Source organism: Salarias fasciatus, chromosome 18, assembly GCF_902148845.1.
Source record: "Salarias fasciatus chromosome 18, fSalaFa1.1, whole genome shotgun sequence".
Taxonomy (NCBI): Eukaryota; Metazoa; Chordata; class Actinopteri; order Blenniiformes; family Blenniidae; genus Salarias; species Salarias fasciatus.
In genome coordinates, this window is record NC_043762.1 from 29775276 (window position 1) to 29802713 (window position 27438).

The window sequence follows — 27438 nt, forward strand, 5'->3', positions numbered from 1 at the left end:
GTGAAACAGGACATATGAAAGGTGGAAAAGCGTGTTTCCTGTAAGGACTCCAGTCAGAACCACACTGATGGAGGCTCTTAGAGGCTGCTGGGCTGCGTTCCTCTTCCTGAAGCTGTGTGATGAGATGTCGGGCGTATCGGGTGTGTGAATCGTCGTTAGAGTGATAGCTGGGAGCAGCGAGGCTCCTCTGATTCACAATGCGCTTGATTCGGCGTCGGCGTGACGCCCTCGCCATCAACATCCTGATTCCGTTCCGTCGACTGCCCGCCCCGCTCTCTGCCGCAGCTTGTCGTCTTCTCCATCTTCTGGATCTTTCCCTCCTCTTCTTGCGTCTCACTGTGCTCTGCAGGAAATCAGGATCATCTCAGCCATTCTCCGGCTTTCAGTTTGTTTTTCTTGAAGCTGTAGATCCTGCAGTGAAACATCCCTGGAGTTGGAGAGATGACACCCGGTTACTTTTCCTCCCGTCAGAATGTAGAGTGATGCAGAGAGGTCCCTGCAAAGTTATCACTCCCCAAAGCTTTATTTCAGCCATGTTTGGACAAAAACGTCACTCTGGCTGTAAAGTTGACATAAATCTGGAGTCCAGCCACATTTTGGTGGATAAGAAAGAGAAGTTCACGGGCTTTTGAAGCTTGTTCAGGTGCTTCTTAAAGTGTTGGTTGACTGGCTCGTTTGATGTGTTGCATGTAGGAGGATGTGGAAACATAACAACACTAGGAAGTGTCCCTCAGAGAGGCAGACCTCCGCCACAGCTCCAATCAGTCACCAGCAACAATAAGAACACCATATACACTAAAACAACATTGGCGTGACACGAGATCTCGTCCCATCCCTAGTAATAACGTGACCTCGTGTTTGTCTGCTTTTATAACGGCTCTTCTCTTTTCAAGTCAAGGAAAATCCAGTCCAGCCATGTTAAAGCTTTTAAAGAAGTGTTGATTTGTTTAATTCCTACAACCGTGGCTGTCTTCTGGCAGGGCGGCCCACCCCAGCACCCCGTCGGGAGGCGGCCAGGACGGCGAGGAGAACCCGGCGGCGCTGGCCGAGAGCTGCTTCCGGGAGCTGCTGGGCCGAGCGGCGTACGGAAACATGAACAACGCCGTGCGGCCCGTCCTGGTGTGAGTACCGGCCAGAACCACGTCCGGCACAGGTGTGCTGGTCCAGGCGAGGGGACAAGACCGCGAATAAGCCAGTCGTACACACACACACACACACACACACACACACACACACACCCCTTCCTCCTCTGTGCAGACTCCCAGCATGCTGGGGAAATTAAACGAGCTTTTCTTATCAGGGGTGGCTGCTGCACGGACGCAGCTCTCCGTCGCCGCCCGGTGACCGGCCCTTCCTCCCAGGGCTGAGGGATCCTTGCTGCCGCCGCGCTTCGCTCGCCGCTCAGCGCGGCTCATATAAATTGGTCAATGACTAAGCGAGCGGCGGCGTCCCGCTGAGATGCGGCGTGTCGCGGTGAGCCTCACGGCTCCGGAGGAAAGGCCACGTATGGGTTACTTAAAATAACAGCTTCCTGCGCTCGGCGCCGCTTCGCCTCTTGTACAGTGCGGCGGCGGTGGCGGCGGCGGCGGCGGCGGCGGCGGCGGTCTCACCTGCTCGTCTCGAGTCTTGGTTCAGCAGCAGTAAACATTCTCGACAGACAGGCGACGCTTTCAGAGATCAGGCAGAGAGAATCGCTGTCGGTGTGAAACAGCAGGGCTGAATCCCAGCTTCCACTGGAATCAGGTGTTCTGATGGCGTGAGCTTCTCCCCTGACAACACTGCAGGATCAAAGGTCGTGAGCTCATCTTTCCTTCATGCAGGTCAATAATTCCAGATGGTGGTTTGAGTCGTGACGACTTTCACACAGACTGTAAACAGTCCAGGAAACAGTTTATACAGACTTTCACACTGCCACAAGGAATATGAGCAATTAAAAAAAAAAAAAAAAAAAAGAGTTAAAAAAAAAAAACTTAAAAAATGCAGCATCTCAGAATTTTATTTTCTAGTAAGTTTTAACTGTTCGTCAAATCCAGTTCTGCTGCTAGCAGCAGAACTGTTGCATTTTTTTGCATTTTAATTGTTATTAATTTATTAATTAATTTAACACTGGCGTTTTAAAGCAGAATTATGCAACTTTCTTACCTCAGTAAATGTTTTTCAGTAAACAAAGACTTGTCACGGTGATTGGCCGGTCCCTCCACTCCCCCCGGGGTCTGGGTCCTGAAAACAGCGCTTGCAACTTTCAGAGGATCGACCCGACTACATCTGAGAGACCAAACCTGCTTTACGGCGCTCATACGGGAGGACAAGGATAAAAGCGCGTGAAACAAACATGAAACCCTCGCTAGCGTTAGCAACGCCACCCTGAGGTGCTCACGGATGGCAGAACCGAAAAGACAGAAAAAACCTTTGTCTGATGAGCGGAAAAAAAAAAGGAAGCGGGAGTGGAACGTTCTCTGCACGCGGGGCGGGGGTGGGGGGCGGGGGTGTGGGGGTGGGGGGGGGGGGGGGGGGGGTGATGTGGAGAACTTGTATGACTGAGCTTTCACTGGGGACCAGTAGGGGGAGCACTAAAGCAAGTCTTGCATAGTTCTCCTTTAACAGTAGGGTCATGAAAGCCTTGTCTGTTTCCATGAAGATGGCAAAAACCCTGAAAGCGATGCAGCTAGCATGTGCTGTGGCTGCTGTTGTGTGTTTTGTAATGAAACCACACACACACAGCAGTGTGCAGTACGTTGTGTAAAAGGGGCCTGAGTGTCATGACTGATTTACCGTCAGGAAAACCTTTTGAACGCAGCGTTTCTGGCGAAACAACATCCAGAGGAAATTCACTGAGATGCTAAAAGTCTTCATCCCTCCAGAAAGTCGGCGGATCATACAGGAAACCCGTACCTCTCGCTTTTCAGCCCTCGGCTCTGAATCCTCGCCTCCCAGAAGCCATCAGTGGGTATTTTACTCCACTCAGACCGAAATGTTTTAATTAAGTGTAGAAGGACCGCTGGCCAGTTCAGGCAGTGACCGGCCGCCTGATGTGGCCGTTAACGACGGTTCGCACCGTATTCAAGCCTGCCTGATCTGCAGGGGTCGCTTCTCTCTCCTCTCACTTCATCTGTCATTTGTCCCGTTGGATTTCCTCTTTGGCACTGAGGACTTTTTTTCCCACTGATTTTTGTTAAATCTTTTGCAGTGTTTCACTGCAGCTCCCTCTCTCTTTTCTTTTCTGCTTTTTTCCATCTTCAGAGCTTATTCAGGGTTTATCGGTGTTTCAGGCCATGTGAATGGCTGTGAGCACCAGTCTCAGGGATGAGTGTGTCTCTAACGTCACGAGAGGATGGTCCCGTCTTCATTTCGGGTCTTAATTCTTGGAGCCGTGCCTGGAGGAGCCGCACCGCTCAGCCAATCTGCTTTTATATTGTTCTGAAGTTCAGAAAGAAGTCTGAGCCTAAATCATCTGGGTCCGGGTTCTCTCATGCCCGGATACTCGGCTCCGCATTAGGGCCACATCAGAGGATGATGAATTACAGTCCCGAGGATTCTGTCTCTCCGTCTCCCCTCATTTAGCTCCTGTCCCACTTTAAAGTCCCGCCGCCGCCGCCGGGGACGGTCAGGTGCTTCATTAGCTCTGTGACTGCAACACAGGCTGAAGACACATGCACTTAATGTCCTAGAATATAACATTATCTGTCACTTTGTGGTAAATGTGGAGTCTTTTTAACTTCACTTTTGCTTTTGGGAAGCAGTTTGAACAAATCTTTGAACCCTTAGAGGCTTTTGCTGATCTGTGGAAGTCTCAACGTGCAAGAAAAAGACAAGGAAGCTGTCAGGTCATGAAATGCACTGTTCTCCTCAGCAGTCAGTCATGGAGTTTGAAGTTTCATTAGAAAGTTCTCTTCAGTTGTGCTTTACACAGTTCAGGAACGTTCTGGTTCTGATGAGTTGGCCATGTACCTGAATATTTATTTATTTTTTTATTTTTTGGACAAAGTTTTAGTTGAAGTTATTTCTTGAATTGATGGTGAGTATTTTAGCTGAAACATCGGCCTCTGCTCTCTGCTGACACCCAGTCAGTGCACACACACACACACACACACACACACACACACACACACACACACACACACACACACACACCCCTTCCTCCTCTGTGCAGACTCAGGTTCAGTGTTTACAGGAGGCAGTTAGTGTGTTCCTGTTTCTTCCGCTCTCTGCCGTCCAGCGCCCCCTGCAGGCCAGACTCCTCCACACCGTCCAGATCAGGGCAGTCGACCTGTTGGATTGATTTCAGTTTGTATGATGATGCTTCAGGATCAGTGTGTGTCTTCTCCTGATTCGGTCCTGTCAGAATAATGATCAGACGCTGATCTTCTACTTCCTGTTGTCTTCCTCGTCAGTTGGCCAGTAGCAGAGAGCAGGCGCCGTTTTCCTGCTTCTCTCCTCACCTGCAGCGGCGCTACGCTGCCGGTCCCGGTCTCTGCGGATCAGACCAGACGCCTGGTCTCTGCAGGACGTCCGTGTCCATCCTGTCCACTGCCTGATCCACTTGAGGGCGAGCTGGAGAGAGAGGCGGCCACACACACACACACACACTGTCCTCAGACGGCAGGATGAGGGAGGAGGCTGGGCTTCCCGCTTCCCATTTCTCTGATTTCTTGCGTTTGCCGGCTGAAGCAGCTCTCCTGATTTCCCCGCCGTCCCTCAGTCACGGTCACTTCTCATTCGCAGCCGATTCACCCCCCCCCCCCCCCCCCCCCCCCCCCCCACCAGATGGTGTTTACACATGTCTGCTCCTTGAGCTGCTGCAGCAGTGAAGTTCTGACTTTGAGCTGCAGTTTGGTGTTCTCTCTTCAGAACCCCTCCGCTGCAGAGGAAACTCTTCACCCTCTTTTGTGCCGTGCTCCTCTTCCAGCCTCTCAGGGCTTTTGAAGGAACGTCTTTCACATTTCTCGGACTTCCTGACATCCGTGTCTCATCTGAGCTGCGCTGCATCCTCCTCCTGCTTCTTATTCAGGCTGTTTTGAATCGGTAAATTCAGGTATATGACTTATGATCAGATAATCCTAAATGCGGCTTTTCGTTGCGTACATGTCATCTCTTGGCCACAGGCTTTGGAGTTGCATTGTGTGCAGGTGCGATCGCTGCATCGAACAGCAGATATATCCACGCCTCTCAAGGCCTCGCCGTGAAATCTGAAGGTACGATTCCTTGAGAAGAGAGCCGCACGCGCTCACATTACTGCGCTCCTGTCTGAGTTTCTCCCAGAATTAAACATCCGCTGCTCTTCGCGGCCGCGCCCTGAGTCTGAGAGCGAAGCCAGCTCCTGCAGCGATGAGGAGGGAGGGGGGGTCTGCGGACTATAAATAGCATGGATTGGGGTTAACGGGGGAGAAGGAGGGTTTTGGGGGGGGGCGATTGACGTCATTGTGATGAACAGTTCTCAGAGCTCCATCTCAGTGGTCTTTATCTTCCTCCCTGCCTTCCTACCTATTGCTCCGTTCCTCAGTGTGACGTCCTCATTTCATTCCTCTGATTTGTTCTGCCTCATCTGCTTTATTCACCTCTCATTTTGCTCAAATTCAACTGATCACAGTCAGAAGTAGCCTCTCTTTGCCTCCCCTCCCCGTCGAAATAAGACGTTGCTGCGATCAAACCCTGAACAGCTGATCTGCCGGTCGGCCTCCAGCTGAGCTGACTCTGACGCTGCAAGTTCCAGACCCATCAGTGTGCCTCGGCCTGAACGCAGAGCTCCTCCGGTGGATAAATGCTGCTCTGCTCAGAGCCAAGCCATCAGCTGTGCTCTGCGTTTGAAGTCTGGCCACTTGAGATTCGCTCCCGCCCCGGATCTCTGCTCCCGGCTCTCTTACCTTCAAGTGGAAAACAATTCTTCACATTTCAGCTCAGGGGTTCTAACTACGGCCGGCGGTTTCGTCCTTTCACTTAAATACGAAGGACAAATTGTCATGAAGACACATGCGGGCCTGTTTGTATTCTTAGCTCCAGGGCCGGCGTGAGGCTGAGGCAAACAGCCGGAGTAGCTTCAGGATGAGTTCCCCTTCCCGCTGCAGGTGGAGACCAGGAAGCCGTCGCTCCGTCTGCGGCGGCGTCTCTGACACCGGGGCCATCTTGTTTCTCTGTATCATCTCCTCCTAAAGTCCGCTCCGAGTTCAAGCCGTCAGTCATCGGCTCACTCTTCATGCAGCAGATAGATCCTCCTCTGAACCATCTGATTCCGTCGGTTTTTCCTCATTCTGCAGTTTCACAGCTGAGATGTGTGATCAGGACCTAAAGCATGTCATTGATCACAGGCTTCAGTGGAGTCATAGAACAGCTCAGTCTTTTCTGTTGTGTTCCTGGATTCCATGCGGGTTTATTTTTTGGCGCCACTGTGGAGTAACCAGAAAAACAAATACATGCCTTTTGTTTTGTTTTTTTTGTTGATGTTTTCAGGCACCTGGACCACCACCACCTGTGGGACCCCAATGAGTTTGCCGTGTCCTGCTTCAGGATAATCATGTACTCCATTCAGGTGCGGCACGCTGAACGCAGGACGGTGGGGTTTGAGCAGTGAGGCTCATACATGGAACTTGACAGGTTTTAGCCTCGGTTCATTGATTATGAACCTCATTCTGGTTTGTGACCGTCATGCAGGAGACGCTCTCAGTCACTGTCCCTCAGAGCTTCATTCATAACTGTTGTCACTTCGTTTTGCTGCGTCTCGAACGGCATCGGTTTTCTCTCATTTGCATGAAATGCAGATTAGCTCACAGTGAAGGATCACATTACAGCCTCTTCTTTTCCTCCAGAAAGCACATTTTGATCCTGTAGATTAACTGAGCTGTAAATGACAGCAGTGCTGTAAAGCTGTGTGAAGGAGGAAAGTTTAAATTGCACTTGGATCCTTTAAATAGGATTTAATGTCACCTTAACACACTTGATCAGCGACTTGTCCAGCAGAAATGCTATTGAGACGGTGTGAAGGCGCGTTCTGGATTCTTTTCTGTCAGATGTGATCGCAGTGGATGGAGTATCGGCCCGCCCTGACCTGTCTGTGGTTCTCCAGGCGCAGCATTCGCACCACGTCATCCAGCAGGTCCTGAACCACCTGGACACGCACAAGAGGAACACCCCCCGGGTCCGGGCCGGCATCGTGCAGGTGCTGCTGGAGACGGTGGCCATCGCCGCCAAGGGCTCCGTCGGTGAGTTCAGAGTGAAACCAGCCGGGTCTGACTTCATGAATCCATGAGTGAGGAAGAACTCTGCAGAGTTTTTTTACTAATTAACAATTCCATTCAGTGAGATGAGAAGCTATGATTTTTTTTCAGTACTCTGCAGTGGAAATGACGTCAAGGTGTAAATTAGGTGTTAATATAAACACCTCCCACTGCAGGAAAGACTCATTCTACACTTTCCACTCCTCTCAGTCCGAAGAGGAGCGTTAGAGCTGCTGCAGTCCAAAGATTCATTCATAAAGGATGATAGAGAATCACCCGGAGAGCGCTGAACTCTGGGTTTTGACAAAACAGAATGTGTCCGCAGTGTTGGTTTTTTGTGTGTGTGTCATGTTTGGAACCGTCCCACAAGCTAGACAGATATATAGTTGCAGTCATAAATAGTGATAATTCCATTCTGATATCTTGGGAGAAGTGAGTAAGTTGTTTGAACCGGGTGACGGTGGAGGATCAGAGGTGTTCTGCTGTTCCTCATCGTCACGTTCTCTCTGCGTGTGGCTTCAGTCCGCTCAGCCCTCAGGATGTGTTAATTGCCTGCAAACTTAATCAGAAAGGTGTTTTCACCTCTTCAGAGGAGGAGACGGCGGATATAAACACAAACTGTTGATTACCAAAAAAAAAAAACAATTGCTGAGCTTCATTTGGAAGAATTCAGCAGAAAAACGTGTTTTAACGAGTTCATCTAACGAGTTCATCTTTACTTCCACCAACCCGCGCTTCCGCTCGGCGGTGGGGAAACAAAACGCTCGCCGCTCCCCGTGGAAAGGAATGATCCAGGAGTCTAACAGAAGCGACTTGTTCAGCTTCGAGAGCGGAACCTCGACGGCTCCCAACCTGTGGCTGGGTACAGTATGGAGGCCTGCAGGCTGAAAATAGACGGCGCAGACGCCCACCTTCCCACATGCCTGGTATTAACGAGCATCGCAGGAACACCTCGGTGTTCCGCGCACTTTCAGCACGACGCCGAGTGGAGAATCAAACCTGAAGTTCTCACTGCTGTTCCTGCAGTGTAAAGAAATGAATCCAGCATCATTACTTCACTCTTGAAGTTATTTGTGTTTTTTTCTCCTGATTGTTTGATGCACATACGGTTTTCTGTTCAGTGTTATTGACATGCTTGTTAATACCAGGCATCGCTTTAATCCAGACATCTGCTGAAGGACCAGAAACACAGAAGCTTCAAAGATTTTTAACCTTTTCAGAAATTATAAACACATTTTGAGACGTTAATCTTTCAGGTTTTGCGTCTCCTGAATAACTGAAGTGGGGATATTTATCTCCAGATTTCCACCATGAAGCAGTGTAACGTTTATTAAGTTGTAGCTGCTGTGTAAGAAATGCTGAGAAAGCCTCCCCACCTTGCAGGACTGTGGGGTTTCTGACCGTGAGGAGGCTCTGAATCCTGATGTTTCTGTTTTTCCGGTCGCTCCGGCTGCCGGCTGGAGGATGTGGCAGGTCTGGGTGGTGTGGTGACGGCGTAGCTGTGTAGAGTAGCAACACCGTGACGTGGAACTGTAGAGTAGATGTTCAAGAAACGGGTCAAACTACACAACAGTGGAAATACAGCTTTAAAAAATCTCAGTCTGGTCGTGTGTCTTTAATATCCAATGAAATCATCCAGTAGGAAAACAGCCGAGGTGAATTAATTGAGATTCCTAAATTGCTTTCTGTGCCGCTGTGCTGACAGCTGCTGGCTCTGATTCAAGGATCATCACATCAGATGTTTGTGCTCCCTTCACAAACATACACAGCTTGCCTTTGTCCCGGTTCACGTGCGCGTCTGAGGGATTGATCTGCCACCTCCGTCACGTCGCCTCCGTCACCTCAGGAGGCGAAACGCAGAAACAGCCGGGCTGCTCCCCCAGTCAGTCGGTTATTCCCGTTTGTAACCTGAAATGTTACTGTTAATGTGTAATGGTGTGTGTGTGTGTGTGCGTGTGTGTGTGAAGTGAGTGGAAGCCTGGCGGCGCCACAGGCCGACGGTGATGCAGTCGGCACTGGCTGATAATCTGAGGTGTTGCTTCTCGTGACAGAGTGAATTAGGACTCTGCGGCGGTCGGGAGCGTCCGGCCTCAGGAGGGTTCCGTTGATTTACGGACGTATCTGCTGTAAGATGTTGAGTTCGATGCGGTGAAGCTGCTTCCTGTCAGGAGACGTGTTGGTTTGAACAGGCGACGGTGGAGCAGTGTTCAGGTTTACTTCCAGGGTTCGACACTGAGCCGTAAAATAATCAAATAGTAAATAATTATGTTTTTAATGACTAACAGATACATTTCTATAGATGTTTAGTGGTGTATTTATTTAGCGAATCGTTGTGTCCTGCTAACTGGGTGAATCAGCAGCTGCCGGGCGGCGGCCTCTCTGCAGTCCAGTGAATGTAACGGGACGCTGTGCTGTGTGGCGCCAGGCCCCACGGTGCTGGAGGTGTTCAACACGCTGCTCAAGCACCTGAGGATGAGCGTGGACTTCGAGCTGGGCGAGAGCTCCCGGAGGAACTCGGGCTCCAGCGTGTCGTCCGGCCGCGGCAGGGAGAGCGACGAGCGCATCGTCCAGAACGCCATCATCCAGACCATCGGTGCGGCGCCGCCCTGCTCTCAGCGCTCGTCCTCGCTCGCAGAGATCACACACACTAGAGCTAACGCTGCCCCCCCCCCCTCCAGGATTCTTCGGTGGAAACCTGCCAGACTACCAGCGGGCCGAGGTCATGATGTTCATCATGGGTAAAGTTCCGGTGTACGGGACGCCCTGCCACACCCTGGACACCGTCAAGATCGGGTGAGTCACACACTCGCTATCCAGACCCCCCAGGTCCCCCCCCCCCACCCGCCCAGCATGGTCCCTGATGTCTCCACTGCTCCTCTAGTGGACAGTCAGTGCCACTGCCATCTGGACGGAAGTAGTTTTACTAAAATGGCACCTTTTTTTTTTAACCAAAGCAACGTCTAATACCCATCAGAATGAGGCAGCAGTCAGTAAGCTCACACACACACACACACACACACACACACACACACACACACCTGGAGTGGAGTGCAGCTTTAATCTGTCCTCACTTCACATCCCGGACCCCCCGCGGTGATCCGGCTTCTGGGTCAGCGAGGCGAGGAGGAGGAGGACAGAAAAGCAGGCTGAGCCGTCGGGTCTCCGGGGTGCAGGAGGAGATAATCCCAAATCAAACGAACGCCGCCGCCACCCCCAAAACGCCGTCTTCCCTCCTCTCTGGGTGATTGCTGAGGGGAAGACATTAGAGTCTGCAGTCTGTTGCTGAGCGGAGGAGCGACCTGTTCTTCAAACACATAAACCTGTCGCCATTAAAAACAGAACGCTGTTTCTGGGAACCTTCCTGTTCTTCTCAGAAACTCACGGACAAAGGATTCGATGTCTTTTTCTTCGGCTTCCGCAGACATGATAAAGACTCTCCTGTTAAGTGGTGTGTTTGTGTGGAGCCACTTGAAGGAGAAGGGACGGATTTCAGTGGAATGTTGGGCGGTTTTCCAGGACGGAGCAGTCGTGTCCCCGTCCAGGACAGCGTTCTCCCTCTGCAGAGCTGTGAGGGTCTGTGATGCTGTGGTTCTGTGTGTCTCAGGCATCAGGGCACCAAGCGGATCCAGACCATGCTGCTCAGCTCCCTCATCATGGTGAGTCTCTCTGCGCTCCGCAGAACCTTTCCTCCTGTCCTCGTGCCTTTGAGCCTCGGCGACCTGTCGGGAATCCCTCCGGAGACTTCCTGCTAACCGGACACAGGGGTGAGGCGGGCTGATCAGAGACGGTCAGAGGTCACGGGGCCCTGTGGCTCTTCTCGTTCTTCGATGTAACTCGTGGGGAAATGTTCTCGGTCTCCAGATCCCAGAGGTGAAAGGTCACAGTCATCACCTGCATTTACCATCTTCACCAGGTTGTGAAGTAGAGGAGGATCAGTTTTATCGCCCATTCCAGGGTTTTGGACTGTGGTAGGAAACAGACCAGGGTAGATTCCTCACTGCACAGGGAGAACATGCAAACTCAATCAAATAAACTTCTGAAGGCTGAACAAGTAAAAGGAGATTGTGTTCTAGAATTCATATAAAAACACAGATTCATTCATCTCTAAAATGTTGTGTTGAAACGAAACGTAAAGAGTTAGATTCTGATAAAGCTCCAGCATCAGACACCAAATTCATCGACTCGAACAACCGAGTGACAAACTGCATGTCACCTGGATTTAGAGCCGACTCGTTCAGTTTGATTGAAACATTCCTGACAAATCTATAAAAGCAGACAAGTAATTTTCCCCAACATAACTTTAAAATAATTACAAATGCTTCTGAAGTCGGTTATGCCGGTTCAGTATCATGTAATCCATTTTATTTTTGCGTCTGCGTGACGTTGCTCCTGTTATGTAACGCAGTAATCGACAGTAATCGTCAGTTTGAGGATGAACTCTCCAAAATCTCCACCGAGCCGTTTCCTTCGCCCCTCAGAGACCCTCGTCTCTCACATGAGAAGACACAGGTGGCGCCGGCGAACCGGCAGTGACACACACACACACACACACACACACACACACACACACACTCGCTCCTTTCCCGCAGCCTCGTGCACAGCGGCGGCGGTCCGTGCGCGCCCTCCTGACGGCGTCCAGCTGTCCTGGGCTCGCCACCACCTGCTTCTTGGTGCAGCTGAAGGAGGGGTCGAAAGGTCAGAGTATTTATAACGCCGTGCAGCTGCAGATGTGGCCGAGCAGCCGCGGGTCGGGGGGAGTGAGGACAGTGTGTGTTGTAGCAGCATCCATGTCGGGCGGAGCAGATATAGCCTCTGATTCTGGATTCACACATCATTTCGCTGTGATCCAGTGAAGACACCCGGCGCCTCTGCTCCCGCTTCGAACCCACAGGAAGCCACTTCGATTCAGAGGTCTGGTCCCAGAACCCCCGGCTAACACACACACACACACGCACACACACACACACACACCAGAGCAGGTTAAGGCAGAGTAATTGCACGTGGCGACCCGTGAAGCCGCCGCGCTCCTGCTGTTCACACAGATCATAAATCATCCCGTCAGCGACACGCGGCGGAAAAGGTCAACATTTGGACAGTTTCACTGCCGCCAACGCAACCTTTAAGCTCCGCCGCGCCGCCGCTCGCTCATCAGGGCTGCGCCCGCGGATTAATGGCGGCGTGCTGTGATAAGTCGGCCCTCACCTCCCCCCTCTGCCTCAGGTGACCTCGGGCTTCAAGTCCAAGTCCATGGCGGCGGCGCTGCCGGCGCCCTTCCTGGACCCGCTCTTCTCCATCTCCCTGATGGAGGACAGCGAGCTGAGGCAGCTGGTGCTGGAGATCCTGCACAACATCATCGATCGCCACGACAACCGCGCCAAGCTGCGCGGCATCAGGTGCGCCGCGGCCGCCGCCATCCGCGTCTCCTTCTGGCGTCGAGATGGAAATAAAAACTGAACTTTTCTTTCGTCTCTGTTGCAGAATCATTCCTAATGTTGCTGCATTGAAAATCAAGAGAGAGAAGATCTCCAAACAAGACGTGGCGTTCATGAAGAAGGTAGAACACCTTCGTCCTGGACTGCTTCTCAACAGTCAGCCTCCTTTCTCTAACTGAGATGATGCACTGATACATGACGGACGCCACGTCCACGGTGAACATGACGGCAATTTAACTTGGTCTCCTGCAGATCAAGGTCGTAACAGCAACCAGGTGTCCTCTCTCTCTCTCTCTCTCTCTCTCTCTCTCTCTCTCTCTGCTGTCAGGGGTCACTGATGGGATCTGATTGTAATTCATTACAGATGAATGGAAGTCATCGGCCTCTTCTCGCCATTAGACACCATGTCAGGCATACAAATGCAGGAGCGGCGCTCCTTTCTCTCCGTCTGCTCCGTACAGACCGCCGCCTCGTAGCTCGGCCGTCAGACGCACCGGGCTATTTTTAGGCCGATTCAGAATTAATGGGATTAATCCTTTCACTGGCATTTGCATTTCCCAGCACAATGGGGTTTTTCATTCACACCACGGAGGATGGAGCCGCTGCGGAGCGGAGAATTTTCCAAATGGGGGCGATTAATTAAGCTTCCAGTCCGCCGGAGCGTTTTGTGGAGTAAGCTGTTAAGTTTTAGTCAGTGAAATGTCATGAAGACGGAAAGCAGAGAGTCAGGTTCCACTTTTATTTGATGTGGGAATACTGCCATATTACTCATCGGTAATGGGGAAACAGGTCCACACACACACACACACACACACACACACACACACACACGTTTTGTGGACTTGGCTTCCATTAATTCAGCAAGAGAAATGTCACAAATGAGCACGTCTTTATGCTTTTAAAGCCTTCGTGAGTTACTTCCCAGGAAGTAACTCACGAACAGAAGCAGTCTTCCCAGAATGCCGAGTGTTGAAGAGACTCTTCAGTGTTGATCAAAGCCGAAGTCTCCTCCCTCTTTTGCCCATGAAGGTGAAAATCGATAGTTCTCCGTGGCTGCTGACCACCGAGGCTTGCGCCTCTGGAGGGGTTCTGTTCGGGGTCGTTGAGGTCGGCTCCGTTCCGACCTCGCCCCGCTTGAGCCAGTCGGATGCTTGTTGCCGGGGGCAACCCGAGACCCGAGTCTTCCCTCCATATGCCGGCTGCGTCCCGGCTGGTCCAGCTCCCGCTCGCTCCAAAAGCTGCTGCTTTCCTTCTATGATCTAATTAAAACACATTTCCAGCACATAGAAATAAAATGATTTGAGACTAATCCTGTTTTCCTCTTTCCTCTGCCAGTTATCAGTCGTGTCAGGGTATTGTTGGAAAATCTCGCCATTCTCTTCATTTTTCTAACTCTAAATCGTGTCTGTAAAGCACATCGCGGTTGTGACTGGAGACGTCCATTCATTCCTCACACATGGCCTTTCTCATATGAACCCGAGCTGCTGGGTGGCTGGTCCTCCGTCCTGGAGCTGGCAGCACTTTGCCATCAAAGTATCGCCTAAATTCTCCTCAATGCTAAAATAGTCATATTTAAAATCACAAGCATCCTTCTGATGTGCGGATGCTTGACACTGATAGTGATATTTCTTGTTAAAGAGCACAAAGAATGAAAATGAATCAGAACATTTTTCAGGAGTAAAGTAAATTCTTGATGTTCAGAATGTGGCCACAGAATCCTTTAATCCACAATAGTCCCTCAGTATACTCAACGGCATTAAAAATGAACACATTTATTTTAAACTGCACAGCAGACCATTGAAAAAGGAACAAAAAGTCTTGTTATTCTTACTATTTTGAAGTTATTCATTTAGAATTGTCAGATTTTTAATCTGTTTTACTGCCATGAACACCCCTCTCTGCCTTTGTTCTGTCACATTGTCTTTTCTTATTGTCATTTTCTTTTAGATTTACATTTCTCTTAGCTCTGAAGCGATTATAGATATGTGTGGATTACCGTACATCCTCCTCAGGAAAAATAGAGCATATGAGGTGACATTCCCTCGCTGATCACAGCGTCTTCTCGCCGTTTGTCCTCCAGCACGGCCAGCAGCTCTACCGCCACATCTACCTGGGCTGTAAGGAGGAAGACAACGTCCACAAGAACTTCGAGCTGCTCTTCACCACGCTCGCCATTCTGACCATCGAGCTGGCCAACGAGGAGGTGGTCATCGACCTCATCCGGCTCGCCATCGCTCTGCAGGTGGGCCTGACCGCCGTCTTGAGGAGACGGAACACCCTCGGGGGCTTTTCTAGAACGTCCTCACTTCAGGACACATTCCCGCCATCAGCTGCAGGGTTCTGAATGCTTTTAGACTTTTGATTTAATTGAAAGTAAAAGCCTGCTTCATGTGACACAGAAGGTGTGAAGTCGGTGTGCAGCACGTCGTGACGCCCGTCTCAGGTTCGACCTTTATAAATGTCACGGCGGTACAGATGCCAGCGAACATCTGTTCTTATTCAGGACGTCTTCAAATGGCTGGAGAGCAATAAATATGAGCGAGAAATTAACTTTAAGACAGAGCGAGAGGAAAGAAAGCAGCTTCAGTTCTCTGCCAGTGTAGGAATTCATCCAAGGAGAGTTTCTTAAAAAGACAATCTAAAAGACCAAGGACTCCACAGAAGGCTTGTCAGGTGTCTTTTTAAATTCTGGAAGAAGAAAAGCTCAGTTCATGAAATCCCTCCAGCAGGAAGGAAAAGCTTACTTTGCCAGAATCATCCGGCCTCCTGTTTGACCTGCAGTATGAGGAACCGGAGAGCTCCGGAGCTGGACTCTGCTGGAGCCACATCCTGCTCCACTTGTTTCCTCCAGCTCACTGTTCACCAGCAAACTGTCCAGAACTGCACAAGCTGCTGTCTGATCATGCTGCTAGTGACCGCATCTTCATCTTCAGTGGAAGCAGGGTGTGGCGACGGGCGCTAATTACATAAGGGAAGAATATCCCTGGATGTTGGTGTGAAAAACGACCTTCAGAAAAACAGAAGTGCTTCTTGTCTGGTCTGTGAAGGACATGGCTCTGGCCAACGAGGAGAACATGCCCATGTCCATCCGCTGCGGCATCAACGCCTGGTGGCCGCGTACCTCAACTTCCTGGGCCAGATGATCGCCAACCCGCCGTTCTGCCAGCACGTCAGCAAGGTCGTCCGGAGCCGCCGCCGCCGCCGCCGCCGCCGCCGCCCGCCGCCGAGCCCCTGTTGTTAAACGCTGTGGTTTCATCTCCAGGTCATCGAGCTGAGGACGCTGGACGCGCCGTATCTCCTGCCTGAGCACACCTTCAGAGACAAGTGTCCGTGAGTCTTGGGTTTCACGCTGACAGAGACAGAAGTCGTCCTCCTCCGACGTGCTGGACACAGACGTGACGCTCTTCACCCATGTCTTCCTCCAGACTCCCCGAATCTTTGGACAAAGACGACAAGCAGCTGTTTTTCCAGACGGCGGAAATGGCGGAGTGTCTGGCGGGACCGGGGTACAACTCGGAGAGGCTGTCCATTCCCTACGTCCCCCAGGTGACAGGTGAGACCCAGCAGGTCTTCCTCTCGAGTCTTCCCCCAGGTGGAGGAGGGGCTGCAGCGAGATAGGTGGTCTGAGGCGTGAGACCGGCAGACCTCCCTCCGCCCTGACCGGCCTACTGTTGCGCTAACGGCGGCCTGCTTCTGTCTTCCTGTCACGCTCTCACTCGGCTCCAGTGCTGTACACAGTAGGGAAAATCCTCCACAGGTGCAAGCAGACGTCCAGAGGTAACGCCAGCTGTGGATGTAGCTCCCCGCCGTCCCGATAGATGGTAGAGGTGGAGCTCTGCAGTCATTCTCCAAGGCCTCAGCAGCTTAAGCATACTGTTTTTACATTTAAAACGGCAAATAGTGATGATTTGTTTTGATAAACCTGCAAATCATCTACTGGAATACGGAGAGGATGTTAGAATTAGTTTTGTTTGTTGTATTTTAAACGAAAGGCCGGCTGAACACTGAGCCTCGGTCGACCCAGCCTGTAGAGGGAAGCGCCCCGCTCTGTTCCACTAGCTGCTGCTGTTAGATGTGTTTTAGCTTTTCTAGAACCTGTAGACGTCAGACTGTGTGAAGTACTGAACCTGATGCTGATCTGAGAAACTGTCTTGCCTGCATTGCTCTTGGACCTGTTCTGGTGAGTACTCGTTCTGCATGTAGACCATCTATCTGGACGTTTTGCTTCCTTTTAGTGCTTAATGCTGTTAAATGTATGGAATTTATTTTTAATAGTGCAAAGCTTCAGGTTCCTTTTCTCTCAGGAAATAAAAGCCTGAATTGGTGTCAGATTCCTGACTGCAGTAATCAGGTTAAGGAGGCTGCTCTGTGTCCATCACTTCCTGAATGAATGGATGAATCGAACCGCCGGTTCGGCGCTCGGCTCTTTTCTTTTCCGCCCCTCGCCCGGTCGGCCATGTTGACCTTCACTGATGACCTTGACCCGACGCTGCTGCATGACTGGCTGCTGCTGTTCGGCTTCTGTGGCTGAAAACCCGCGAGATCGAGGCGGCGATGTTGAGAGAAGCAGGCAGAGCCGATAGTGGAGTCTGGAAACGTCCCTGATGAAGGACGGAGGGGCGTGTGGCGGTCCTCAGCCACGCTTCACAGAGAACAGGGCGAGTTCAGGCCAGAGGCCTTCCTGCTGCTCTCATGTGTCGTGGAGCTTTTTTCTCCGGCATGATGAAGACATTTTAATTTCGCGTTTGGTTGTGCCGGTAGAGAACTCCCGTAGCTTCGTCTCTGAGAGGCCTGACAGGCTCTGACTGGCTGTGCTCCTGCAGACGAAGACCGTCTGACCCGGAGGAAGAGCTTCGTGGACACCATCTCCCTCCAGGTGGACATCATGTCCAGCAGCCTCCCGGACAAGGTCAGTGAGTCCGTATTGCCGTGGTGGGCGTGGCCTGCAGCCTGACGCCGCTCCTCTCGCCGTGTGTCTGCAGGCCCAGCTGGCTGAGGAGATCACCTTCGAGACTCTGAAGAAGGCCATCGGTGAGTCCAGCCTGTCTTCACTGCTTTTAGAGGTGTGGTGAACTCTTCCCACTGGAGCTGTGTTTGGGTCTGTTTTCAGATACGACCGTTTGGAGGAGCAGGAGAGAGAGAAGAGGCGCCAGGTGGGAAGTTCCAGAAAGCGCCGTTCGAGGAGATCGCCGCCCACTGCGAGTCCAAGGTACCCCTCTACGACGAGACCCTGAATTCCTTCCTGAAGTCCGTCTCGCCTCCCGCTCACTCTGAACGCCCTGTCCCCTCAGGCCACCATGCTGCACGACCGCCTCGCACAAATCTTCGAGCTCACGATCCGGTGAGTGGTTCCAGCTGGAGGCGTCTTCCTGAAGAGCATGTTTAAAGACGCCTTTCTGAGCCCGTCTCTCCTCCCCCCAGGCCCCCCCCCAGCCCGTCCGGAGTGGTGTCCGTCTCGGCGGGACACGCCCAGCACCAGTCCGTCCCCGTCTACGAGATGAAGTTCCCGGACCTGTGTCTACTGAACACATCTGCAATAAGTCCAAACGCCGAGGGAGAACCACGCCGTCGCAGCCTGTATTCCCGTCTCTCTGTATCCATCCAGCGGGGGGCGCCGTCACCGAGGCAACCTGCAGCAAGAAACCCACCGTCCCAAAACCTTAAAGCATCGTGAGCCTCTCCCCGAAAACTAAACCCAGCTTTTCAAACCAGAACAGGATCTGACCTCGGTTGTTGGTTCTTATCAGTCAGCTGACGCTTTGCACCTTGTACAGCTCTCCCTCCCTCTCTCTCTCTCTCTCTCTCTCTCTCGCTCTCCCTCTCTTAGGAAATAGCTAAAGCAGCTTTAGGAAGAAGCGGTGAAGCCAGCTGCAGCTCACACTCCGCCTCTTTCCACTGTCTGCGGTCGTGTTTCTCAGTAGGCGTTAATTCGTAGACGTGCACTATCTCAGCTGTGGACTCTAATAAACGTTCAGTGTTAGGCCTGCCGCTCAGCGCAAACCGTCCTCGCTGTTAAACCTGCGCTGTTTAGAGGTGATTAAACTTCAGAACGGACTTCAGCACCGAGGAGGAGGAGGAGCATATGAACTAAACTTCTCTTTTTTATCTTCATCATTATTCAAACCTAATTTTTTGGAGGCAGAAACGTTGCTGTTGCCACCTGTGAGCTGTGAACTTTAGATTTGTGGGAAAAGGTCGCCGGAGGTCAGTGTGAAGGAGCTGCAGGTGGAGCGGAGAGGCATGTGTCGGTTTACCAGCAGCTGTTTGGAACAGAGCTGAAGCAGGTCTTCCTCAGAGACGTTCAGAAGCAGACACTCATCGTCCAGCTGAAGCTGAAACTGTCCCACCGGTTTGGGTGAAAGAGACAAATGTCTCTGATACTGAGGACTGGGGATTTCTTAAAGGAAGCTCTAAGAACAGGTTCTTAATTACCGGATACATATGAAACACAAAGTTGGCAGGCTTCTCAGCGTGTTTTGTGGCCAAAGACAGAAGCTGCTCCTGCTCCTGGATTCCAGCCCGTCTGGATCTGTGACTGTGGGAGCTGCATGTTCTCCCTCCCTGCTGGACGCTCGTCTCCAGCCTCTCTGAGGCAAAGCAGACACTCTTCCAGCAGCGTCCTCAAGGTCACATTCTGCCTGCGAGAGTGCGAGCAGGAGGCTTTTGGACTGCGATGCTGGTGTTGGCCCGGCTGCAGCTGTGATCGGTAATAACAGATGGTTATCAGAGTTTTCCTCTGATCTGCGCCCAGGATGGGAGGCAGATCTGTGCAGTACCTGCTGCGTGCGTGCGTGCGTGCGTGCGTGCGTGCGTGCGTGCGTGCGTTCGTGCGTGTGTGGTATGAGCAGATGTTCGGAGCTCGCCGCTCTCTCTGCTTTATTCCAGGATGAAGGTCGGTACTTCCTCTCCACTCCACTGATTGGTCTGAATGTGAAGAAAAAAGTGGTTTTAGACGACGTTGTGTTGTCGGACACATCTGAGGAGTCCAGACATTCAGGAGTCGGAGACGGAGGACAGAGAGCTGGGAGGAGGAGGTGATGCTGTCTGGAGGTTTCTGATGGCTTAGTGGAGGATGCTGTTGTTGAAAGTAGGCAGAGGGATTGTCTTTGTCTTTGACCTTGAACTGGAATTGGTGTTTTTTTACGCGAGCTGGGTTGTTTCCTGGCGGCGAGCCAGGCACCATGTTATCCAGACGGTTGTATAATCTCTACACCGTAAGAGGAAACCAGTGTGGTCTTATTGTTTTCTAACCGTAGCAGCTCGTAGTCACGCCTTCAGTCTCCCTTCGGAATCAATCATTTCAAAGCCCGAACCTCCACACATCTGCAGACATTGTAATTTGACACCAGCCTCACCGGCTGAAATAACCCCGAACACCAGCAGTGAGCGAGGAGTGAGGCAGCAGCATGATTGGATCTCGGTCCCTGACGATGGCCTGGGCTAGCAGCGGGCATGTGGACTTGGGCTCAACAGCAGGCTGTGACTGGGCTCCACAGCAAGGGCCATGTGTGACTGGGCTCGCAGCAGGGTCATGTGACTGGGCTCAGAGCAGGGTACTGTGATCTGGGCTCACAGCAGGGTCATGTGACGGGCTCGCAGCAGGGTCATGGACTGGGCTGCATGCTGCTTTCCTCTCGTCTCTGTAGGTGTTTTGGAGCGACCCTGCTGGTTCTGGTCTTAGTGAACCCATGAGGCTTCATGGCGGGTTTGCTAGACGCGCACGTAGTCGTCCTTTGTCCTCGATGTGATATAACCTCTGTGGCTAAAACAGTTAGTTTATAAAGAGTCGGCTTCTTTGAGTTTTAAATAAAAAGCATGAGCAGAGTAGAATAAGCCTAGTGAGGATCTTTATGCTTTTGCGCCGATGTGCGTATGGACACGGCGTCACGTCTCGGATTTGAACTCTTGTGACGTACCGTCTTCGCTCTTAAGAACCAACTAACCACGTGATGTTTTAAATTTCATTTTTTTGCCATGATGCACTGAGTATACATGCTGAAAATAAATCCATCTAAACACGCCGGAGCGGACCGCAGACTGACGCTGGCTGAACCAGCACAGTGAAGACCAGCCGCTTCAGTCTGGAGGAGGGACTGTTCAGATGTGGCGCAGTACAGGATGAATGTGTCATTACAGCACTATATCATATATTTTTGTACGTTTTCTGCCGTCACGTATCACTGAAATGTTTGCCTGGTAGAGATTTTCAGATACTGGGAGACGTTTGCTACATGAAGATCAATGCTGAATTTTTTATATCCCTTTTGTTGTCCTCTCCTCTCGACACTGATAGATGATTCAGGGTTCACCGGGTTGGTGAGTTCATCAGCGAAATGTGTCTCCTGTTACATTCTTCAATCAAAGGGTCCCGAATAGCATTTCAAAACGGAGGTCCTGCGGGTAGAGGATTCCTGTTTTTTCTCTGTATTGTCATTAGAAGAGAAAGGTACTAAATATGTTGTTATTTAGTATTTTTGTTTTGTTTGAGTTATTTGAAGTGATTTCGAACATGGGCTCCAGAGTCATGAAAAAACCTGGAAAGATCAGTCTTTGAATTAATTGCCGCACTTCAAAACGAATTTCTATGCATGTTCCTTTAAGGCAGTCTGCCGTCGTCGCAGTATTATCTCCCACACCCAAGACGAGAGGAGCCAAACCCAAGAAGCCCCTCTGAGCCTGTCCTGAGCCCAGCCTTTAGATGATCTCTCAGCCTGAATGAAGAAGCCGGTGAGCGGTTGGAGCGGCGGAGCTCTGTGATCATGGTACGAGTAAACCTCCACCCGGCCCGGGCTAACGTCTGGTCCCGATGGATCTGAAGAAGTACTTTCATTGCTTCAGCGTTCTCGTTGTGGAAGAGTTGCATCTCGTCAGCGTTGCAGCTTCACGGCTGCTCTGCCTTATTTCATGATGCTGGACACAAAAAGCGCTTCATAAGTTTGATTTTGTTTCTTTTTCAAGATGAATTTTGTCGTTTACCAGCTGAGATCTGCAAAATGTCTTCAAAAAATAATAATATAATAAATATAATAAAACCTGAGCGTATTTTCTAATGTGTGTGATGCAGCGGTTGTATTTCTGTGCCAGTTTTAGAGATTTCAGGTGTCGCGTCTGTCTGCGTTTAGCCGTCAGTGACCAACCGCTAAAGCTCGGCTCTGTTCGGACGCGTCGGTAGCTTTAACCACTAGGTGGCGCCGAGGCTCGGCTACTGCTGCGGGTTCCAGGAGACGTTTCACCGTCTGCGATCGCGGTTTGTGCACGTTTCACATCGACAGGAGGAGATGAACGGCTTCCGGCTGTCGAATCAGCAATTCAGTTTAAAAAAAAATAAAAACTAATTTAAAAAGCTGAAGATTGTTTCTTCAATCGATCACATTAATCCCTCCACCGATTAATCTGCAGATTGTCCTCAGTGGAATTCGAGTTTCTCTCTGAACGGCAGCAAGCAGCGAGGCCTCGGCGCTTCATTACAGGGACTCTGTTTAACAGGAAGTCGTTGGTGTTCGTGTTTCAGAGACTAAATACAAGTATTTCTATCAGACTCTGCTGGCCGCTCCTGTCTTTCACTGCCCTCTGTTTGCTTTTCTTCAGATTTTTATTCCACAAGTTGACAAGATCCGTCCTCCAGTCACATTTTTAAAGTAAAAATAAAAATAAAAACAGTGAAAATCACAGTAAACGTTTGATTTTTGATGCCATTTCTATAAATTACACCTTTTTAAGAAACAAAAATAATCAGGGAAATCTGAAAACAGTCGTGGGCTTTCACTTTCCATCTTCCTCCTCTTCCTCCTCCTCCCCTCCCTCTTCCTCCTCTTCCTCCTCCTCCCCCTCCTCTTCCTCTTCTTCCTCCCCTCCTCCCCCTTACCTTCCTCTTCCTCTCCTCCTCCCCCTCCTCCCCCTCCTCCTCCTCCTCGCCTCCCGTCCTCACTGTCTCAGTGGACTGTGGCTCTCGGGTCCCCTCCGCACTCAGCCGGTGGTTGTGGGTTTGAATCCCGCTGATGTCGTGCTGGCTGTCCTCGCTGGAGGCCGGAGCAGGAGGCGGCGGCGGCGGCGGCGTCTCGCCCGACGTCCCTGCAGCAGTGGACTGCTCCTCCTCGCTCTGCTCGGGGTTCTCCTCACTGCAGACACAAACACAGCTCATGCGGCCATCTTGGAATTCCCTGCTCGCACTCGGCCCCCTGCTGAGCCTCACCTGTCTGGACTCCGCCCCCCCGGCGGCGGCCCGCTCTCCTCACTGGACCGAGGCCGGGCCCCGGGGGGGTTGGGGGGCCTGGCGGCCCGGCGGCCGGGCGGCCCCGGGCCCCGGCACCTCCGCGCCGGCAAGGCTGTGGTTGAAGCGGGCCGCCGCCATACACTCCGCCGTGGCCTGTCACACACACACTGCAGCTTGTCGCAGGCGGAGACGCCCTGACCTGAGAAGGCAGGAGGACACCGAGGGTCATGGAGAGCAGAAACAGTACTTCATTCAACAAACGTGGACATAGGAGTTTATTAATCCTATATTGTTTTAAAAACTCAGCTGGATGTGATTTTCGGAGACGACAGGTTTGGACTGCCGCACTCACATCGCGGCTTCCCGCTCTCGCAGGACACCTGAGGCGTTGAGCTTCCTGTCGGCTCTGCAGCCAATGGAGCCGATCTGCTTCAGGCAGCAGTGATGGAAGAAGCAGCACCTGAGGAGGAGCGGCGAGAGGCGGCGTTACCACGCATCCAGCTCCTCCAGGAGCTCAGAAACCATTAGGACGTCATGACTGGAGAGCAGGGAGGAACAGCTCAGGGTCGATGGGTCATCAATCAGGAATCAAACCATGAGCCCCACTCCAGGCTGACCACTGACCACTGTCTTCAATGGAGGAATAAACACTGAAGCTTCATGGACGGATCTCTAAGTTCTAAGTCTTTATAGTTTGATTCTCCAACAGTCATATTGTCTGACATTCCTCTTCTGTGATAATAACCCAAAAAAACCGAGAAAATCTGATCTCATCATGAATAAATGATAAAGTCAGTCAAATATCAAAAATGAAAAAAGAAATATACAAAAATTTGAAAGCTTGGACTATTTTGTCATTTGTTCAAATTCAGTTTTGTTTTCATTGACACAACCTGATGAAGGAATCAAAGGATTCACTGCTGATGGAAAGTTACCTGAAACATTTGTAACTTTCTTTGAAAATTATGAACTAAATATTGAGCTTTAAATCTTTTATGAGATGTGACAATCGTTTGGAGATAATGAAATTGTTCCTGTCTACCACAAAAGACCGTCTGCCATCTGTCAAGTGTAGAATATCTACAGTGAGTCTTATTTACTGTTACATCCAACCATCCATCCTCCACCTCTTATCCGGGACTCGGGGGCAGTAGTCTGAGCAGAGATGTCACCGCGGGCAACGCCAGAGAAGTGGAGAGTCCAGTCCTTCTCCAGAGGAGGGTTCCAGAGCCCAGGCTGTGTGGAGGTGAGCCCGACTAGATCTAGTCGGTACCTCTCATCCTCCCACCACTCAGGCTCCTTCCCCCCAACGAGGGGACAGTCCACGTCCCAGAGCCAGTCTCTGTGTCTGAGGATTGGGTCTCCGGGCTTCCTGCCATCGGCTGCCACCCAGTCCACACTGCACCCAGCCCCTACGCTTCCCTCGGTGGGTGGTGGGTCCGTCGGAGGGTCGGCCCACGTTGCCCCTTCGGCTGAGCCGCCGGGCCCCGTGGGCAAAGGCCCGGCCACCAGGGGCTCGCTTGTGAGCCCCAACCCCAGGCCTGGCTCCAGGGTGGAGCCTGGCAGCGCCATACCGGGCGACGTCTCGGACCTAGACTGGAACTCCTTCATAAGGGCTGTTGACCTGCCCTCAGTCTGGATGATTAACCAGGACCTGTTTGCCATGGGAGACCCTGCCAGGGCGTAAGCCCTGGACAACAAAGCTCCTGGGATCCCGTGGCGCTCAAACTCCCCCCACCTCAGGGGGATGTGTGTGTGTGTGTGTGTGTGTGTGTGGTGTGTGTGTGTGTGTGTGTGTGTGTGTGTGTGTTTCCCCTGATGGTGCAGCAATCCCAAGTGATGGAACATCAGGAAAAGGAGCAGGAGAAGCTGGAGAAGTACCAAGGGCTGAGGGAAGAGAATTAGAGAGATGTGTGGGGCTGCGTGAAGACAACAGTGATCCCAGCAGTGATCGGGACACTGGGGAGCAGGAACCCCCAAGCTGGGAGGATGGCTCCAGCAGAGGACCAGGAACAACATCTGAGAGCTCTGTTCAGAAGAGCACAATCCTAGGAACAGCTAAGATCCTGCAGAACCTTCCAGCTCCAGGCCTCTGGTAGAGGACCGAGCTGGAAGGAGACAGACACAATACCGCGTGGGTGGCGGAGGACACAGGGTTTTTTTTCAGTATATACTGTATTACATCCTGTTGTGGAATGGAGAATCTTGTTTTGACTTTTGAGATTATTTTCTTATACTGAAGAGGAAAATGCTCATATTTGCTTCTTAGTCTCCTGCTGACTCCCTCCCGTCCCGTCCCGTCTCTTCCCGTCCCGTCCCGTCCCGTCCCGTCCCGTCCCACCTCCTATCCTGTCCTCCAGCCGTCTCCATGTCCCCCCTCCGCCCTGCTGCTCCAGTCCTGACCTGTCCAGCCGGTCCAGAGGCTGCCCGCCGCCCTCCTGTCCGCAGTAGCAGCCGTACATCTCGTACTCGTAGCGGGCATCGGCCGGTCAGGCAGTGCAGCATCTCCCCAGCGCCGGCATGTCCCGCCGGGCTCTGCCGTCGCCGCCGTACAAGGCTGAAGGAGCGGCTTGCAGTCTGTGGGAGGAGGCGACGCTGAGCCTGCGCTCCTCCGTGACGCTCAGGAGTTAAAGAATCCCTGGTTTTACCTGAGCTGTCGGCCTGCAGCTGGACCTCGGTCAGACCCACCGACTCCAGCAGGGACCAGGCGAAGAACGGCACGGCTCTCCTCCGGACCGGGTCCGGACCTGGACACACGGCGGGGAGTCAAGCACCAGCAGACACGTCTGGCTGTGTGTTTCTGGAGGAGCTACCTGAGTGTTTCTCCTGCGAGCCGTCGGCCTCGTCTCCGTCCAGGCCTGGAGGTGTGCCGGGGGTCGTCCTCTCATCAGACCGGGCCTCCGGCGCTCCGGGCCTCGTCCTCTCAGACCGGCCTCCGGCGCTCCGGGCCGGGGAAATGTGGCTCTCGGAGTGGTCGTATCGATCCCCGGCCGCCGTTTCCCTGCTGATGACAGAGAGCTTGCTGTCGATGCTGGAGGTTCTGAGTGGAGCTTCAGTGAGATTTTCCACCAGCTGAAACGTTTGTTTCAAAACATCAACATTGATGATTTTATCACATTTACAGTATTTTAAAAAATTTTAGCATCATCTCTGTCTAACCTATTATGAACAATTGTTTATTATAATTCATCAATCTGTAAACTTTGAATAACGTAAATCTATAACTGTTCTCCATATATCTCTATAGAACTACATTTCTAGGAAATGCCCCCTTGTGGTTGTCCTCATTATTACACAAACAATGTAGAAATCAGAATTCACAAAGAATCGGGGAATTTATGTGTTAGATCATTTCGGTCCCAAAACGGCTTTAATCGTTCAAAAAGTCTTTAATTTCTCCACTATTTCCTCCTGGTCCCTCAGCCTCTCCTCCTCCACAGCCTGCTTTGGTGCACAGCGCCCCCTACTGCGTCTCTTGGTGAACGTACTTCAGTTTACTTCCTGATCACCGTGTGACTTCAGAGATCTGACAGAGATCGACCCCGGGCTGTGGTGGAGGAGAGACTGAGCGGACCAGGAGGAAATATTGGTGAAACTGATGAGTTTTTGGACGATTAAAGCCGTTCTGGGAGCCGGCGCCACACATGCCCCATTGGCTAACAGGATATGGAGGTCTGCAGCTCCGACTTTGGATCTAAATTTTTCCCGAAGCACTGTTTGGATCAGAAACGCCTTCTGGGTGAGGATATTGTTCTACTACTTCGCTCTATAAACAACGTGAAAACTGTTTAAAACCGGACTTATCCTTTAAGAAAGCTAAACCATTAGCATTACTTCCAAACCATGTAAAAGAAGATAAAAAGTGAAGTTTTGCAGAGAGGTTAGCAACTGTAGCTACTGAAACGGAGGGAAACGCTTCCAGCAAACATTCCTGCAGATTTACTCAAGACTGACACTTCTGCAACACATGCAAATTTCCAAGATGGTGCAAACATTTAATTAATTCCTGTCATCCCAGCTTTTAATGAAATGCTAATTCTCTTCCAGAGACGTGTCGGAGCGAAGCGAGCCGGATCCTCGCCTGGAGTCGGGGGAGCCAGAGGCGCAGGCGGCGGCGTGAAGCCTTCCTCCCACCAGAGCCAGGACCGGCAGAGGCTCCACCCGGCCTGGCCCAGGAGAACCGCCTGGGCCTGGAAACATGAATGAGAGGGAGGAGAAACCGAGAAGTCACAATTCACAGGCCGTCACTCCACTCTTCATGTGTTGAAACTGTTAGAAACAGTCCTGGTCTTTATCTGCCTCCTGGTTTCCTGAGGTGACTATTTACCACGAAGGCTCAAGCAGATAGATGTTTATTTCCTGATTAGTCTTTAGATTTGTCAGGATTAGCACCGAGCGTGAGCGTTTTGCTTTCAAACTTCAGGTGTAAGACAGAAACGGGATTCAGCTCTCTGTGCGGCGGCCATGAAGCCGACGGCAGCAGGACGTGGTTATCTCAGCTCAGCGCAGACACAAGCAGATGGAAACAGTCAGAAAATCTCCCAGCAGGAGATCTGATGTGTCACAAATGTCAGTTTGTTTCTGT

General features: G+C 51.6%; 2 protein-coding genes across 2 annotated transcripts in view; one reads left to right on the forward strand and one right to left on the reverse strand.

The window, feature by feature from the left end:
• efr3a (EFR3 homolog A (S. cerevisiae)) overlaps positions 1-22178 on the forward strand; it is a 77629-nt gene extending 55451 nt beyond the window's left edge. Inside the window, 18 exon segments of the mRNA XM_030114803.1 lie at positions 981-1121; positions 6445-6523; positions 7058-7193; positions 9634-9801; positions 9887-10001; positions 10813-10864; positions 12429-12601; positions 12687-12762; positions 14721-14882; positions 15688-15739; positions 15742-15818; positions 15903-15970; positions 16066-16193; positions 17464-17549; positions 17623-17671; positions 17751-17849; positions 17932-17981; positions 18062-22178. Of these exon segments, the coding sequence (XP_029970663.1) occupies positions 981-1121; positions 6445-6523; positions 7058-7193; positions 9634-9801; positions 9887-10001; positions 10813-10864; positions 12429-12601; positions 12687-12762; positions 14721-14882; positions 15688-15739; positions 15742-15818; positions 15903-15970; positions 16066-16193; positions 17464-17549; positions 17623-17671; positions 17751-17849; positions 17932-17981; positions 18062-18304 (1954 nt within the window). The 3' untranslated portion in view covers positions 18305-22178.
• Positions 22179-22402: 224 nt separating this feature from the next.
• Positions 22403-25315, reverse strand: oc90 (otoconin 90). Its single transcript, XM_030116046.1, is given in 7 exon segments — positions 22403-22456; positions 22506-22758; positions 22833-22963; positions 22965-23005; positions 23008-23052; positions 23234-23313; positions 25257-25315. Coding segments are annotated over 7 exon segments (663 nt in total).
• Positions 25316-27438: the final 2123 nt, after the last annotated feature.